We start from the raw sequence: 19181 nt of genomic DNA on the forward strand, positions 1-19181 counted from the left end.
AAAAGGCACGTAGATGTGGTGCTCTGGAACATAGTTTACTGGTAGACTTAGCAATTTTCTGTTAATAGTTGAACATGGTCTTCCAGGTCTTTTCCAACCTAAATGATGCCATGACTCTATCCTGCGTTCTTATTGAAGTAAATCCTAGAAGTCTGCCCTAGGTTGAAAGGACAACATTTCTCAAGCTGATACAGAGACTTGATGCTTAGCTACTGAAGCTACTATTTGGTACTTCAAACACTTGCGATAAAAAAGTAAAAGTGGTCTGAGGTTTGGAATATAAAATTCTGTTACAAAGTTGCCCGAAAATCAGCACTGTGATCATGAACGTGATTTCTGAGGAGCTTGATTTCATGGTCTAGATAAAAGTAAGCCCTTGAAAGTCAACTCTTAGGTATGCTTTTAAGAAACAGAGAAGCTTCACAAACAGCAGGATCATTTGCCTGGCTTTACTAAGCCCACATCTAATGGGTGCTCCTTTAAATACCTGGCAGACCTAAGGCTAACTGTCAGGATACCGAAGTAATAGTAGATTTTTCTCTTCTAAGACCTTTGAATCTTTTTCACAGGTATAACCTGATAATAACACAACAGATGCATCCTGGCAGATAGATGGAGACAGAACACAACTTAAAATCACTGTGACCTGATTTTCAATACTATGAAATATATTCAAATAATCAGCCAGCACGTCTTTCAAGATGTACTTCTAACATTTTTCAAATGCAAGACTAAAAGCCCAAACAACTGAAAATTCATTTTCTTCCAACCTGCTTCTAAATGTTACAGAAATGTATCTTAAAACTCAGGATTTGAAGGTACTCAGGAATGCAATATGACATTACCTTTGTAAGCAGCAAAATCACACCGGGGGAAGGAAGAACAAAACTAGATAGAAAATATTCCAGAATTTCCATCAACTTGCAAAAAGTTGAAGGAAAAAGATAAAACCAAGACAAATTATACACTACAAGATAAGACTATTCCAAAATCAAATGAGAACTAAACCAAAACCACCCCTTGAAAAGCACTCCAGTTTGGACAAACTGAAGGCGAACAGTCATGAATGTTTCTTCTGGTTCTGTTAGAGCCTGGATAATGGGAACACAAGCATTCAAATGGGGGTGTACATACAGACAAATAGAAGGAAAAATCAAGTTTACAGATTCCTCTTCAGAGTTTTGAGTTAGAAGCACAATATCTGTGACTGGAGCAATTGCATTTATACTATATTTAGTATACTTCACATACCAAAACAAAACAAAAAATCGAATTGCTTTCAAGCACTGCCACAAGCGGTAACTGAGCTTTATAAAGTTTAATTATTAATTACTGTCTTCTTTCAGATTGTAAACTTCTTATTCTGCTTACTTTTAGGTGCCTTAATTCTTAATGGAGAAATATCACAGTTTTCAGGAAAACTACAAATATTTCACTTCAGTGACCTAGAAAGACACTCAGACACTGTATGTATAACTAAGCAGTACATTACCATAGGAAAACCAAGGCTAACAAATTAGTTGCAACTACTCAAGTCACATTATCTTGCCTAATTGCACTAATCTTCTTAAATGTATTCTGCATTTGCTGTACTCTAAGTAACACTTGCCAACAGAAACACTGCATCTCTTCTCAAAGAGTCAACATAGTACAGGTGATCGCTCAATATAACACAGTTTCATGAAAAAAAGGAATAAACTAATAGTCTAGGCTGCTGTGAGGAGGGACAGCTTTGGGTCTGTTTTCATTTAACTTCCATCATCCTTTGGCCACATTCTCCACACAGAGCTTTCCCAACAGAAACAGAAAGGGATTTATCCAAGATCAGTTCATTTTGAAGGAAGAGAATATGGAGTTATTTAATTTTTGTTTAATTACAAGCTGAAAAACTAACTATGCCTTATAATAAAAAACCATGAACAAGGAAAATTGAAAGACTGTATTGTACACAATTCAATCACCATAGCTAAAAGGCGTCTGCCTAAAATCTCCACAACTTTATGTTTCAGTTATTCATAGACTCATTTAAATGATGCAATTTTACCTCAACTTCTGCTTGTTGCCTTGCTAAAGTGATGTTAAAAATATCCAAGGTCTTTTCAAATTCCTAGAAGAGAGATGAGACATTATTTTTGACAATTCAACAATTGTTACATTCCACAGCTTAGTTTTACAGGAAACAACAGCAAGCACTTCAATTCGTGCAATTCAATTCACTCAATCTGAAAACTTAAAACAAACCTGAAAAAGAACAGCACACCAGCTTAAGATGTTTTTCTTGCAGTTTCTAATTTAAAGATTCACCTCATGTATTTGTTAATACTACTAACAAAGAAAGGTAGTGACAAGTTGCAAATACGGCCACTGAAAATTTTATTTTAACTTAGAAGCGATTAAGGAACATCTTAACATTTAAGTTTGAACAAGTATCAAGATGAACAATATTTAAGCCTTCAACAGAAAGTTACTAACCTCCAACAACTTTAAGATTTCTTCACTAGGTTTTTTTGATGTTATCTTTGTTTTATACAACTCTTTATAGTTCTTCACTTGCTTCCTATGATGTGAAATATGTTCCCATGACCACATTTGGAGTTTAGGTTGAACATTTACTTTAAGGACGCCATCAATAACATATTTCCACCTAAAAGCAAAGACAAATGTATAGCTTATCTTTCTTTTCATATATTGAAAAGACTCCTATGGCTTTGCAGACTCTCACTTAATACAAATTCAAGTTGTCAAGAGCGAAATCCCCTGACTAATAGCATACTTCTGAGCCGAGAAATCTAAGAATTTTACTCTCTTTTCCCCATACAAAGTTGACAGATTGCTGTCAAATCTATGCATGCATGTGTGAGAGTAATAAAAGTATATTTTTAAGGAATCTTCTGAAAAGAAATCAAATCCTTGCCATCTGTGTTGCAAAGGTTTGCCTGTTTTTAGGTAATAGCTATGTTTTTGTAGAGCTACCTAACATATAACAGGGGGGCTTTCACCTAAACAAATTTATGACACAAAAATACTCTCAGACTTAAGTTCCTGATAATGGTCTTTAAGAGTGCAATCACAGGTTTTCAAATATTGTGTCCACAGTTTTGGTTTGATGAGGTCCTCATCAACTTCCTACAATACTAGCTTAAAAAGAATTCTAAAAACAAAATACTTCCTTTCAGAATGAAATGAGTTCTAACCTCCTTAAGAAAGAAGCAATTCCTTGGCAATTATTTCAGGTTAATAGCTAACAAATTATTTTCAAAGTCTAAGGTTACCTACCATGTCTTGGCATTGTTGTGCACTGGAACATCAGGTCTGTACTTCCTATATGGCAGATTTCGAGTCATCATATCAATAGACTCAAGTAGCTCCATAACACTGAAGTACTAGGCAAACAAATTCAAACTGAGCATTATTATCTTTCTGAGAACAACAGCTATCAAGCTTCTCTTTGAAGAGAAAATCAGTTTCAAAAAAAACCAAGACTAAGTTAATAGATTCTACATGTACACTATAAAATTTCAGACTACCTTTCTTAATTCTTGCAAACTAACTTTTTTACTACATTACATATAACTTCAGAAAAATAACTGGTACCTGTGGCTTATTGAATTCAACAGTTATATCCTGTAAGTTTACATCTAGATCTATTTTCGGTGATGAAAAGTCAACATCAGATCGAGGATTCATGAGAAGCTTGGCTTTAGCTGAAATGGGGCGGAATACTAAAAAATACAAGTTGATATAAAAAGTGCAATTAAATTATTTCAGAGTGCAATAAATTATACATATACTTATCTTAAATTATGCCAGACTATTAGTTTTAGAATGCTGGACTTGAAAAACATGAACTGCACCAACACAACTTAAAATAGAATACAATCTCAATTTTCAGTTTCACTCTGGCAACATTTACCAAATTTTGCAGAGCACCACCACAAACTTTCCTGTACGCTGAATTACATACAGATGTTTCAATAAATAGTTTACATTTATAACAAATGGGATCTTTTTTGGTTCTGATACACTTATAGTACAAGACAGTTCCAAATATAGCATTTATTTCACTATAGGAACTCTTACTTCTTAAGATTTTGTTGTTGTTGTTGCCGTTACAAATGCTTTACTCTTTGATAAATTATACTCACAGCAATGGTTAAAACCAAACACTCCATATTTCTAATTTGAAGCCCAAGTAAGCATAGAACAAAATCAATATGCATTCTAAATAAAAGTGAGGCAGAAATATTTTATCTGTTCCAGTTTGGAAATATCAGGCTTTTGAAGCCCTGTTTAGTTCAATATTTTCATCTGTTTCTGCAATTGATCCAACAGTAAGAATTTTTATATTATCTGAGTTTGTGTAAATCATTTTTTTCAAATATGATTTCTTTCATCTCAGCAAAAATACTGATACATTACCTACATATCCAATATTCCAAATTCTCTGAAAGGTTCATAGTAGTGGAAACATGCATTTTTGCAAGAAAAAACTGTGAAACTTTTAGCTACACCTGTATATGGTAGCATTTCAATTAATTTTCTCCCTGTATTTAGCTTCCTGAAGTTCTTTTTTTTATGGTTCTTATATATAAGTATAATGTTTGTTTATTTGTTTGTATATTTAAGTATAATATTTGTTTATTTACATGAAGTGATAAAATTAGACTTCATGCTTATTACCTTGCTATCAAAGTTTTAGACTTTTAAAGACTTGTCCCAAATGGGACCAAATTTGCATTTACCACATTACACCACCATGGTCAGTATCTCTGATGGCACTGCTGAATTTTAAGAGAGTACATCTTGAATCCTAAGCTTTACATATACCCATTTTGAACTTACCACATAAAGACTTAAACAATTTATAATGTTTAATACTTGTTTTCTTGCAAAAAGAATCAAATCCAGCAACCAAAAAAGAGGGGTAAGGAACCAGAAGAAATTACTAGATAGTTCTCTGTCAGTTAACATAGCCACTCTTTTAGGGGAAGGTAGCAGCATAAAACTGACAGTGCCCTTTTTAACCCTGGCTATAGTGAACTGAGGACTTTCCTGCTGGAGAACAAGCCACTTTCAAGGCCATTCAGACTTGTGAACAGTTTCTAAACAGTCACACAGATACACATGATTCCATGCAATGGAAAGCAAACAATCACCATTTTTGAGTGATGCCAATGTGATTTTCAGACTTAAGTAAGTAATACTCAAAGCAATACAACTTGCAATATTCCCACTAAAAAAAAAAAAGAAATTAATGTTTCAAAGTTGTGTGATTACTATTTCTACCTCACATGGAAGAAAGATAGTTTGCATAAAGCAGGTGACCTCAAAAACATACTCAAACTAATCTGAATTCACCAAACTTACACAGTGCGTATGTTGTTGCTAAACTTCTTAAATAAAGGAATTAATCAAAAGATGTTAACAATGGAATCTATGTTACGACATTCCATTAGAATGATACGTGACTCAAGACTCACTTTTATCAAGACTTTTTTTATATACCTAAACAATACAGTATTCACAGTCAGAAACACAGTTACTCTTCCAGGCTTAAACTGCACTCCTTAGTAAGATTTCTGAGTAACAGCCAAAGTGACAGCCACTGAGATGAAGTAAAAATTACAATTAAAAATTAATATTACAATTAAATAACACTTACCAAAATCATAACCATCTGGAATCATGTTGTGGCTGGCAACTCCCTGTTTTAAGTTAACCTACACACGCAATGGAGTGAACAGTAAGTTGCATTTCTATTTCCAGATAAAGTTTTTAAAGTACAAAATATTGGCATTTTTAAACAGTTCTCAGATAATCCCTCTGACTCAAAGCAAAATTCAAAATACTCATCTATGTTTTTAACAGAATGATATGTCTATATTTAGCTAATAAAAATCACTGAACAGTGGTAAGATGACTGTCAAGTGTCTAAATTCTGTTACTGGCACAAGACTGGCTTTTTTAACTTTCTCAGATGAGCATTATACTTCCATCACATAAAAGCCTTAACATATACTGTTTTTTCTTAAAAAAGCTTTTAGTTACAAACAATTACCCAGGACATTGACATAAAAAGAAGTAGGCCTGAATGTGAAGCATGTTCTCTGCTTCCCAGTTTCAACTAGAAGACTAGACACACTATCTTACCAATGATTCATCCCAACCACCGTGGTAGAACATCTCTGATTTCACATTCCAATAAGCAAAAAGGTTATCCAGTCGCACAAGCTGAAAATACAACAGAACATATGTATTGGTATCCACAAGTTTTAGATTAATAATTTGGATTTCACAAAGTCTGGATGAATAAAAATATTCAGAATGTTACTTTTGCTATAGAGTCTACACAGTTACATGTTTTCTTGATCTTACTTTCTGAAACTCTAACGCAGCTTGTTTTATTAGCAAGTCTTTCTTAGCATACTTTCTATACTGTACCTTGTGGAACAACTTGGCAGTTTCATCATGTAAACACGGATTCCAATTCTTATCTGAGGTCTGAAATGAGAATTAAACAAAAATACTCCAGTATCTATAATTCACCAACATGTTACAACTGAAACAAACTACAAAAAATGACAGTAACATCATCGTAATTAAATGCCATGGAAAATAATGGAATACGATCTTCTGATTTAAGATGATTAATGCATTATTTTAAGTGAAAGCTTGAAAAGGCTACTTCCTCCAAAAATATGTACATGTATGTACTCTGATAGGCTGCACACAAGAACCAAAGGTACTCTAAGATTCTGCTTTCATTATTGGAAACTTTTTTCCTTTACACCAGTAATATTTTTTGACAGGCTCTTTGGACAGAGATAAACAAGGGACAGAATTCATTTATAATTCTGGAAGCAATCAATTTTAGTTTGAGCCCAAAGAAGACCCTTTAATGTGCTAGGAATAAGCATTCACAAAACCAGCATTTCATTCAAGAAAGTATATTTACTTAGGACATATTTTCTTTAAAACGAGCAGACAGCAAAAACTACTGAATCAGAGCAACTCAGCAACCAACATACTGATCCTGCTACATGGTCTTCCAGAAAAAAATTGTGATTACTACTCTAAGCACCTTAAAGTGCAGTTCACAGATCAAAAAAAAATTAGCTCCAGTTGAGCTAAAAATATGTCATCTTTTTTTTTTCTTTTTCCTTTCCCACCACTTCCTGTTATCAGGCAGTAACTTCCTTTCTTGGAGCTCAAGTCAGTTTCAGTAAAATATTCAGATGAACAGCCCAAATATAGTAAAGTGTATTGGAAACCATACCATTGTACATTGCTGATAATTACAGGTGTATTTTCCATTAGACTGTATGCTACCAGAAAGCACAACACACAAAAGCACAACTTCACCAATTGGTATATATTAACATGTTTTTCAGATAAAAAGTGAGAAATAACATTACCTGCAAACTTAGATTCTGAAGTGAAATCCCAAATGACAAGGGGTTATCACGATTTGTGATCTAATAGAACACAGGAAAATACAAAAAAATAATTATTTCATACTCTATAAGCATATATTTGGCTAAGAATTTAAGTATCTTTACATTTTGTCCAAGCTTTTTTTCAGTTTGTTTGGGTTTTTTTATCAAACTAATAAAAGTCCACAACTTTACTAGTATTCTCTCAACATAAAAAGCAACTAGAAGAAATCAGACAGGTTCCCAATTTCATGTTACAGTGCACAACCACTTATGGTAAGATATACAAAAGCACTTACATCATCTTCATAGCGAATATGGATGTTGGAAATTTTCAGCTGAAGATTCTTGATGACCTGAGTAACTAGCTTTTCTACAAAAGTGTCTTGTTTCTCTTCTTTTACTTTATCTATGTTAAAGGAAAACAATTTAATATTTTGTTTACATTCCAATATTTTTTAAATTGGACAAAACAATAACACAATACATTTAGCTTAAGTGTTTTCTCTTATATTATACTCTAGTTGTATAGAAACATATTTGCTCTGCATAATCTACAACATTTACATTCTCAGATCAGGTGGTTTCCTAACTTTACTAGCTGCAGAGTGAAGAATCAGGTAGTTCAAAGTATGACCAGCACCCACCAATACTCTAAGGGAGCAAGTCATACTTCTTGGAAGTACCAGAAGTTGAATTTAAAAAGATTAGAATTTGCATGTAATGAAGAACAAATTGTAACAAACCTTTAAAAAGCTGTATTGGTAAAAATGCTTTGACACTGGAAACAAACTCTTTCTTATGAAAGAGGAAAGAAAATGTCAGATGACATGTGATAAAAAAAGCAGTATTTCAAAAGCCTAATTTATATCAGATCACATCAACGCTCAAAACTTTTTATTTTCAGAATGAATGCTGGTTCTGCAATACTGATGGCAATTATACCTAAAAAACCATAACTAATAGGTTTTTAAGCAACAAGGAAAAAGCAAGAATCTAGAAGACATTGACAATATCTGCATCTTTCTGGATTGAAGTAAAGAAAGAAGCAGCATCACTTTCATTAGCTTTTCCCACCTTTACCTTGGTCAGCTATCTTCTGCTTTGCTTCTTCTATTCTCTGCAATTCCCTTTGTCTTGCTTCCAAGAACTGCTTGGCTTCTTTTTCAGCATCATATTTTATGGCTAAACACATAAAGTAAAAATGCATAATACCAAAAAGCCTTATATATATTTTTTAAAGATACTGTTTCAAAAGCTGTAATTTTTATGTTTTTGTAACAGTTACATATAACAGTTACATAGCAAAAAAATTAGATTATGAAACCTATTATTCACTCCACCCCATTATTTAACTGTAATTGCTAAAAGTATCTACTAAGAATAAAGCTCAGAAACACAGTATAAACCCATTCCAGATAATTCTGAAACCCCACCAATCCATAGTCACTTCTTCCTATACATTAACTTACTGGCTGTGGGCACAATAAGCAAATAAACTCCATCAAGGACTGCCTCAACAGGTTGAGTATAAAGGTTTTGCCATGGAATCTGTAGGTTAAGTTGACCTACAAACACAAAAGAAAAAGGTTGAAGTATACAATTAAATAGCTGGCTGGAAAAGAAATGCAAAGATAATTGATATTAAACACAAAATCTCTTTAAAAATTATTATACAGGACAGAAATTACCCCAGTGCTCTTGAGGCAAAAGATGCCTCAGTTGAGTTGTATTTTCTTACACAATACACAAAAAACATGAGATGTTTTTCTGCGAGTAGAACTATCAAGTCTACAGACTTTCTTTATTTCCTTGAAATACATTCCTCCCTCTTAACAGCAATGTCTTCCTCCTTGAAAATCCACTGCAGCATCTTCAGAAATAAGAAAAGCACATGGGCAGCTCACACATCATCAGTCAGCTAAATACTAGGTTTTGTGAACACAGGGATCATGAGGTTAAGTTCCTCCCAAGTGCAAAGCTTAATAAAATACTAAATCAGTCACAGAAAACACATTATTCCAGGGTCGATTTAAAGGAAGCATATGGCTTTAGACTTAGTTTAGTTTAAGAAACCACTTTTACAAGAAAACAAGAAAACTTTTAAAACTTTTAAAACTTTTACACTTCAACAAGAAAACTTTTTATTTTAGCAAAAACAAGGAAGGAAGGAGATGAAAAGGCAAGTGAAAGGTAAAAATCAGTTGTGGAGTCTTGTTAAGACAAGGAACGAGATCCAGTCCTGCCCAATTGCTCATCTTTGCTGTGTTGGGCTATTTTCTCATTAATACTGAGATGATTAAACAAGACTCCAGTATACTTTATTGAAAGGAGCTTCCTCAAAGTTTCTTTTCAGAAGAGACAACTTCAGAGTGCACAAAGTATACATATAAATCAACAAATATATGGAAATTACTTGCTTAGGATGCCTAAAGCCACCTTCAAGGAAAGGTAGTACTTATAGAAACTCCTGCATATGTACAAGATAAAATGCAACTTACTAATATGTCCTGCTTTAACTTTAAATGGCACATCCAACTGACTCTGAAAGAAAGAGGTTTAGAAATTTAAGCTCAATTCAGCAACTTGTGATATGTTCCAATGCAGGAAAAGGCATCATGATAACCTTAACAAACTTACCTGTCAACCAAAAAAAAAAAAAAGTCAGTATAATGGATAAGCAAGCATTTGGTTACCAATTTAGACTGTTATGCTATGTTAGGCTAAATACATTCCCAAAAACAAAGTTCTAGCTTCATGAGCTATAGCAAAAAAAAGGTCTTTCAGTATTGCTCTTGACCTAAGCACATTCCTTTAGCAATTGCTGAGAGCTCTCTTAGAGGGTAAAAAATGTATACACTTTGCCCTTTAAATTTAATCTCAAATTAATCAAATAATCTATATAAGTGCAGAGAAAGCAAGTCAGTAAGCCTTCACTTAAAAGAAAGTGTGCTCTAAAATAAGAATCAAAAAATGCACAATAAACCCATTAAGCCCATTAAACACAGAAAACATAGCTCAGGAATAATTTTTGCAAGTATTATTGTAATTTTCACTAGCTTACCAGTGCATTTTCTTTAATTTCCAGATTTTTCAGTGCTACAGCTCCTAAAAGAAAAGAAGCCAACAAGAAAAACTGGAATAAGCAAAGTAGTACACACTGCAAGTCCCAAAGTCTGAATCAGTGGGTTACAGAAGCCTAGAAGACAAGGGGCCTAATGTACGTCTCAAACACAAATGAAGGACAGCAATGGAGTCAACCAAGTTGGTAAGAACATGTCATGAGAAAAAATGGGATGTGGCAGGAAAAGGTAGCCATACAGACATAAGCCAGAACTCCTCTGGGACAAAGGTCTCTGTTCTGGCTCCTGAAATAAAGCATAGATCAAGGAATGAGGTCAAGAAGTAGGCATAGACTGTCAACCTAAGTTAAATCCAGTATGGAGGGAAGATCTCTGACCCATTTCCAGAAAGGTCTAGAACAAACTGCAAATGATAACTCTGCACAGTAAACAAGCAAATTAGTTCCACAGCACAGAAATCTTAACTGTGTAAAGGTACCCAGAATCAAACCTGAACACACATGTGCCCCAGGACCCTGGACACTCCATCCGCTGCACTGATGCTGGAGTCAGGACTGCCGATGCTCCTTCCTTTCTTTCTCTGTACCACACTTTAATCTCTGTGTGTCTCTCCTCTCTTTCACCCATCCCTTATCCAAGACTTACTACTACGTGTTTATACTATAAGGGACTAATTTACACCAACTTCCACACTGTGTGTACAATTTATTAACAAAACTTCTTAAGTTTTTACAGACACACTAACTTCTGCTGTTCCTTTTTGACCACAGGTATCTACAAATTTTTGGTGTTCCTTCCCCTTCACAGTGGGGCACCCCCAGTGGTCCATGACCTATGGCTCCCAAAACTTCTACTGTGGAGAGACCCACAGCCTGCATATCAAATATCCATGAAAGATGATTAAGACCATGAAAGATGATTAATCATTTCACAAAATAATATCCAAGATTGTCTCATGGCGCTTGCATGTCCATGAAAATAAACTAAAATTACTCAAAGTAAAGATGCTGGAAAACCCTGTCTCAATTTTGTAAGAACCCATTTTGAAATCTAAAGTTAGCCTCTTTTTCCTCAACCATCTGTTTTGCTATCCTTGTAGAAATCTAGCAACAGTAAATGTGAGTGGAATTTTAGCCCTCAAAAGATGTTATTCTTGCCAGTTTTATTTATAGGCCTACAAAAATTCACAGGAAGTATTTCAGTAATCTAATTTTTAAGGAGAGAAATTCAGTATACTGTGAACAAAGAAAATTTAAATTGCAAGATCAGTTTTACAATATACTTTACATTAAACACTTGCCATAACAAAAGGAATACTTGCACCAGAAAATTCATAACTTAAACATGCACATAGTCCAATGAAATGTCTTCTGCAAAATCTACAAGAAGAATGGAGCTTCTGTGATGGTTACTTTCAAACTAGTTGTATAGCATTAACACATGCACATGGAACAGACATCTGATACAGCTGAGCAGGAACATAAATGAGATTCCAGAAACCAGAAGCAGATTACAGGCCTGGAAAGGAATACAACTTGAGGTTGCAAACAAAGATTGAATTGACCAAAAATACTTTTCCTTCGGGATGTATGTTAGAAATAGCAAAATGTATGGGGAAATAGGAGCTCCAATTTCAAGAATGTTCTTGCAGTTATATAGCGCTAATGGTAATCAACAACTGTTCAAAGTACCACCAATTTTGGGAAACTGGACCCAAATCTCAAAAGCGTACACACTAGAAGAATTGGCTCAAGTTGTTGAACTGATATGAAGAGCTGATCAGGTAAACTAATCCATCCATCCCATAGCACTCACAAAATACTATGAAGGTTTAAATGTTTTAATTTATTCATTGCAGCAATTTATAATCACTTTCCAGTAGAAGTGTATACATCTGACATGTGCTAACATCAGCCCCTGATAAAGCTTACTCTGCAGAGACCATTTTAACACCAAAAAAACCCCAGATTGCTTCTTCAAGAAGATATCATTAATTATAATTGTATTCATGGCAAGTAGTTCTAATGGTATCCAGAGCAAAGGTTCAGGTTCGTAACCAAGTTACCAGGCATGAAGTGCAACTTCTGCAGGTCTGTTGCATCATGTTAAAAACATTCAGAAGGAAACTGTAAGGCTACATGAAACAGTTTAACTGGGTTGAGTTTCTTCATTTTCACTGATGGCTATGTAAACATTCCCTCTCATTTATCAAGAGTCCAACACATGCCACAGTTCCGCAGAGGCACAATAACTCAAGCTACAATAATTTGGCCACCCAGATGCTTCCAAAAACAAAATACTGCGAAGTGAGTAAGGATTATTTTAAACATTTACAAACAATGTTTCATGATGGCAGAACTATTTCTCATTTTACTTGAGCACATTATAATGGCAGATAATAAACAGATCAATCAATAATGTTTCAAACAGGAAGCTTTTGAAAGTTCTACATTAAATGCTGGGATTTGGAAGTGAGGTACATAATTCTTCACTGGTTTTGCTTATGATTTTACAATTTAAAAAAAATCACTTGGTTTTACAATCACATGATTTTACAATCAAAAAGTTTGATATTTTACTTCAGAATCGCCAGAAGAAATTAGTAGAACCCCAGGCATCTGAATTTCAATATAAAATTACTGAAACATGTTCAATAAAATATAACAGTTTACTTACAAGAACCTTGTTATGGTCTGATCACAGCGAGTGGACCATCAAAGCATACAAATGTCTACTAAAGAGGCACTAGATTTTGTGTATTGATATAATCTTTCTTTTTCCTGTACTTGAGAGAGAGCCCAAGACACTGACTAAATATTCCTGCAGTAAATAGGAAATATTTCCAAAGCCACCACACTTGCAAAGCTTGCAACCAACTCTGATGCTCAGGATTTGAAATGTTGTTATTGACCATGGCAGTATTCTCCTTCGTTACCAAAATTTAGTCTCTACCACATGCAGCCATTTCTCTTGCAATGAAATGTAGATCTAAGTACATTACCATAAACCCTTACCATTCTGTTGGGGATTGGAGGCAAAAAAACCAGAAGCCCCCACAAAGAGAAGCAGGAAAACCAGGGAATAAATGCTAGTTACAGGATGTAAAACAGTTAATGAATTAGCCTCGGATTATTGACAGTAGATTTTAACTGCAAAAATCAGAAAATACATCAAGATTTGATTATCAGTTTTGGTGATGGTTGGTTGGTTTTTTTTGGCAGGGCTGGTGTCCCCCTGTTGGGAGCAACTAAATGTTTTGATGTCAGAAATGCATCCAATGCATGATTAAAAATGACCCAACTAAGCAACCTTAGAAACTGTATGTACAAGTAGTTGGAGTTGTATAAATACTTAGGGTTAAACATGCAGGCTGCAAGCCAAAACAATAATAAAATCCAGAACAGTTATAAATATCTACAGAAAAGTCTAGAATTTATTTAGGCTACTTTATAAAGCAAACTTTTAGATTTAGTGATCTCTGGACAATGTGAATAACTCAACAAAATAAAACAGCTGTCAAAATTCTAGAAAAATAGCTTTATCATTTTAATTTTAGATACTCAAAATAACTTCATTAATTTAAATGCATGGACTAACATCTACTACCAAGGATTCAGCTTGCAAAAAGAGATCTAGTAAACTACTTCACCAAAGAGGCCTAACAGAAATTTTGTTATGGTTGTAAACAAAAGATAAAGGAGGGGAAGAAAATTAATCTACATAAAAATCCTGGAGATTTTACCTAACTGATCACTCTCTGCTGTCTTTAGATTAAAGGGCAGGGGAAGGAACACAGACAAGAGAGAGAGGAAAGATCAGAAAATGCAAATACCTTAGCTAGTATCTGATCAGTATCCAACACTCCTGTTCAAATATTTCAACAAAATTTCTGCTTTTTTCCAAAAACATTGTCAGCTTGTGAATACCTCTGATCACTTAACACAAACAGCTGCTTTTGCTAGTCATTTCCCACCTCAGTTTGTGCTGTTAATTATTTCTGTTTAAGCATACCCTCTAGAGACAAGCTGCAAGCCTTTGAGGATCAGTGTCTGCCGAATACCTCATCTATTGACATCTATTGTAAAATGGATCATGAAAGACAGTAAAAACTACTAGACATTATGTATCCCTCAAGTGAATTCAAATTACGGTTATGTAGGACATTGTACCTGCTCTACCTAGACAGGGCAAAATAAACAAAAGTAGTTGTCCTTCATTATAATAATAGTTGTAGCAAAAAAAAAAAAAGTGTTTGTGTGCTCATAAACATGCCAATTATCTGTCTATATCATCTTACTAACCCAGCTACCCCAAAAAGACACACCAGCTACTCAAATAATAAGTTGTGTTCAGTAAGACATGCTTGAGACATTACCTAACATGCAAGTGTGCCAAGTCAACCAAAATTTAAGTTTTTTAAAGGGCAGTACAGAGGGTCTGACAAAAACACTGAAAAATAGCATCATGAACTGTAATAAAACAATTGTTTGGTCTCTCAGTACTGGATATGTCACTGGCATTTCACTTCTTGTCAAAGGTAACTGATAACTGCATACATCTCACATTGCTGCAAGCATCTTTTCAAGTATTTTAACTTGACCAGGTCTAGAGCATTCAAAAATATCTAATTCACCTTTTGTTTATCTAAGCCAAGTACTTGTGCACTTGTTAGCACAGTTCATTGAAACTATCTTTCTTAGTGAACACCAAAAAAAAGAGGTGTCCTTCCCAGTATCAGCTATCCAATAGCTTTCTCTGATGGCTGCCTAACACAGTAGTCTTTACCTTGCTTCATATTAGTGGAGTTCCTTAGGCATATGATTTTTTCCCTTTTCACTTTTTTCTAAGCCTCGGCTTTTCCAGTGTTGGCTTTACACATTCAAATTAGCTTTTATACCTGTGTAGGCTAAGCTACCTTAAACATTCTGCACTGCCCTTTATATTTCAGATCATTCAGCTCTTGCAACATTCTCAGCCATTATTGTTTTCAGATAGCACATCTTTTTTCAATATTGAGATAGTCCATATTTTTACCCTTCAATCTGAAGGGTTTTTAACAAGAAAAAAAAATAAAATCACTACTGTAATTATTAACGTGTTCATGCATTTTCTGGAGCAGCATCATCAAACAACTTTACGACACAGATTGAACATGGAACAGATTTAATAGTGCAGGATGAATTCCCTCATTTATCAAAACCAAGGTTAATATTAAGCATGATCATTAAAAGTCATTAATAAAGCTCTGAATTTACAGAGGCTGAAACTACATAAAATTGGGTTTTATACATAGATTCAGTCTATGAACAGGTTACTAGCCTTTATTCAAACAGGCTAGCTATTAAAAACCACAAGGCCACAATTTGTTCCCTACAGCGTTTTAATATAAACCACTCCGGGTTTTCATCATTCAGAGGCAAAAAAATACATGCCTTTTAAAATATAAGATTCTCTCTCTCTCTTTCTCTCTCTCTCTTTCTCTCTCTCTATATATATAGTTTGCACAGTGCTCTAGCATCCAAAAATCAGTGGTGATTTGTTACAGGGGGAAAAAAAACCCAAACAACTTCCCCTTTTTTTTTTTTCTTTCTTTCCTTTAATTTGATGGATTTAGGACAATTTAATTTCAATAGTACATGAATTATGTAAAATTTAGCAATCTTATCAAGACACAAAGGCAAACACTGTAAGAAAATACATAGCTGTAATGGAAATGCTTCCAGAGCACACAGACAAGCATGAAAAGCTATTAAGTTTACACAAGATATGAAGGCAAAAATAGTACTTTTTAAAAAAATACCTAAGTTACAAAATTTTAGTAATTAGCAAGCTAAAAAAATTATCCATAGACTTTAGGTATACTGTGAGTCTAGGGATCTGCTAATTAACGATGCACTTCATATTAACGTATTCTACTTTTTCTACTGCTGTTACTACTAATAGTTGCTGCCTTTTACACAGCAGAATGCAACATCTAGGTCCTTTGAGATATTTGAATTAAAAGAAATATTGCAGGTGTACAGACCATTAAACACAATTTAAGTCAAAAACTAGCATCATGTGGTAGACCAGGAAAAAACTCCACAGGTGATGCCTCACCAACACAACACAGCATTTCTGAGCCTTTTATAGCAAGACATTGGTAGCTCCATGTATCAGTATACACTATAAACAAGTCAACAGGCTATGTAGAGAAAAAATAATTTTATTCTAATACATAGGCACTTGAGAAACGAGATATTCAGTTTAAATTAAATTATACTAAAGCCTCTAAAATACAAGAACCTCTTGAAGATGAAGTAATAAAAAATAAAATTAAGTTCCATAGACATGGAAAAATATGACAGCTGAACATCAAAACTTCAAAGTAAAATTGAGGAGTTTTTTTTAGTTTTTGTTTGGGTTGGATTGTTTGGTTTGGGGTTTTTTTTAGTTTTTTTTAATTGAGACAATATGCATCTAATCTGTTAATAGTTGCTTCACAGAGGCATAAGCTGCCATGACTAACCATCAGCAACTTAGAGAACTGGGAAAAAGAAGCTTTTACCTTTTTTGGAATGTACAAACATTGCCCAAAACATTTACAATGTTTCATATTTTTCATTAAATATTCTGTCTTCATTGAACAGAAAGAAGAAACTTTGGTAACTCCAGTACACAAATCAAGCAATTAGCTTGACACAGCTCTGCTGAAAGGTGCAATTAGCCAAACCTTGCAAATAAGGCTCACCTAACCAGTAAGAGATATGCAATATTAAGCCTCACTGCTACAGGTGAATGACTAATACATGGTGTCCAGCAGTTACATGTGCTGTTGCTAAGACTCCTTTCAGAGACTGAACTTTACAAAGATGCTATGAACGCCTTGACTAACTGAAGAAAACAACTGCAAAGATAAAACTAAATAAGGATGCCATTTCAGAAAACAAGCATGAAAACAAAAATGTCCACGATGCAAAAAGCTCCAGGAGAAGCTTGCAAAATCTGGTTAATGTATATGAGTACCTAGGAATGGAATTGAGGTAGGCAATTACCTCGAGGATGTTTCACACCTACTGTATGAATGCATCTGTAAAAAAACCCTGAACCTCTGTGTTTTGCTTTTGCTGATGCTGTAGACACCTGGGATGCACATTCAAAACTGAGCCAGCACTGATCACAGGCATCCGTTCATGGTCTGTATCTGACAGACCTTTGGTGCTGTTTTCTTGTAGGTACCTTACTAAGGGTAACTCAGGAGTGCACATTCAAACAGAACACTTTACTGCTTTCAGAACTAGCATGTTCATTTAATTCTACAGACCACTGCTTACCCCGCCTAATACAGCTAGGCACCGCCTTTGCTAACACCTAAGGCTGTATCCACTCCTGGTTCTTTAAGGCTAAAAATAACAAGTATTCGAGACCTACAGATGGCAGCGCCAAGAACGCAAGGGATGTCACTGTCGTTCGCGGAGAGGCCACTCACCCCCACAAGCACTTAAACGCCGTCAGAACCCTTGGCGTTTATGCACGGTTTATTTCCGGGCGTGGAAAACGCCCGTAAACCAGTTCAGTTTCGCATTCCCAGAACCAGGTCAGGCTCCCGCCTCCAACCTGCTCGCCCGCCAACTCCCAAACTTTCTGCAAGCACCAGAGACCCCGCGGCCAGCCAAGGTCCATCCCCATTTAGGAGACAGCACGGGCGGCTCCATATGGAAAAACAAAACAGAAGCGGCCGTTCGTGCGCCTCCAGCACTTCGCTCGGTTTCTCTTGCCCCCGTTCTGCAGCTCCTCCCGCTCCGCCGCCACCGCCCCGCGCTGCCGCAGCCGGCTGCTCCGCGGACACCACCTCCCAGCCCGCCCGCCTGACCGCCCCCGCGGCTATTTTTAAGCGGCCGGGCAGGTGGAGAGGCGGCAGAGCTGTCGGCTGGGCCGGTGGCCTGGCCCGGCCCGGCCCAGCAGCGCCCAGGGGACGCCGCCCCGGCCTCCTCCCTTGAGCGGGCGGCAGGGCGAGCCGGCCAGGCAGGAAGGCACGCGGCGGCCTGAGGGCAGGCGGGCGGCTCCCCCGCGGCGCGCCAGGCCCGTACCTCCCCAGATGCCCAGCTTCAGCTGGGAGCTGTCCAGGTTCACCACGTAGTCGCCAAGGAAACGGTTCAGGACGTCCACGACCAGGGACTCAAACACCATCCTGCCCACCGGCCGCCGCCGCCCGGCAGCAGCGCCGCCGCCTCGGCTCCGGCCGCTCCCCGCCGGTCCGCCCCGCCCCGCGGCTCGAGGGGGCGGTGCAGCCGTGTCCCCCCGCCCCTCCCGGCGGCGGGCGCGGCGAGGAAGGGGCGCGGCTTGTCCGAGGCTACGGCAGCCGGCGGGGGTTGTGCAGCTCCGCCGGCCGCGGGCCTTGCCCTCCTAGAGCCGCTTCTTACTCGCGCTGGCTGCCCGCTCTCGTAAAGGTACGGGTTGTCACGGAATGAGTCAGGTTGGAAGGGACCGCAGGGGATCATCTGGTCCAATCTCCCTGCTCAAGCAGGGTCACCCCAGAGCAAATGGCACAGCATTGCAAACAGGTTGTTCTTGAATATCGCTACTTAGGGAGACTCAACAACCTCTCTGGGGAACCTGCTCAGTGCTCGGTCACTGCACAGTAAATGAGCTATTCCTCATGTATAGGTGGAGCTTCCTTTGCATC

The 19181-nt window shown here is 36.5% G+C and overlaps 1 protein-coding gene across 1 annotated transcript in view; it reads right to left on the reverse strand.

Moving 5' to 3' along the window:
* Window positions 1-18696, reverse strand: part of VPS13A (vacuolar protein sorting 13 homolog A) — a 108213-nt gene extending 89517 nt beyond the window's left edge. Inside the window, exons 1-14 of the mRNA XM_066569822.1 lie at window positions 18586-18696; window positions 10498-10541; window positions 9935-9977; window positions 8906-9001; window positions 8517-8618; window positions 7733-7842; window positions 7416-7475; window positions 6442-6501; window positions 6151-6231; window positions 5663-5720; window positions 3595-3722; window positions 3277-3383; window positions 2473-2644; window positions 2045-2107 (exon numbers count right to left, since the gene is read on the reverse strand). Coding sequence (XP_066425919.1) covers window positions 2045-2107; window positions 2473-2644; window positions 3277-3383; window positions 3595-3722; window positions 5663-5720; window positions 6151-6231; window positions 6442-6501; window positions 7416-7475; window positions 7733-7842; window positions 8517-8618; window positions 8906-9001; window positions 9935-9977; window positions 10498-10541; window positions 18586-18685 — 1224 coding nt within the window. The 5' untranslated portion in view covers window positions 18686-18696. The remainder of the gene's footprint in view (window positions 1-2044; window positions 2108-2472; window positions 2645-3276; window positions 3384-3594; window positions 3723-5662; window positions 5721-6150; window positions 6232-6441; window positions 6502-7415; window positions 7476-7732; window positions 7843-8516; window positions 8619-8905; window positions 9002-9934; window positions 9978-10497; window positions 10542-18585) is intronic.
* Window positions 18697-19181: the final 485 nt, after the last annotated feature.

This window comes from Molothrus aeneus, chromosome Z, assembly GCF_037042795.1.
Source record: "Molothrus aeneus isolate 106 chromosome Z, BPBGC_Maene_1.0, whole genome shotgun sequence".
Classification (NCBI taxonomy): domain Eukaryota; kingdom Metazoa; phylum Chordata; class Aves; order Passeriformes; family Icteridae; genus Molothrus; species Molothrus aeneus.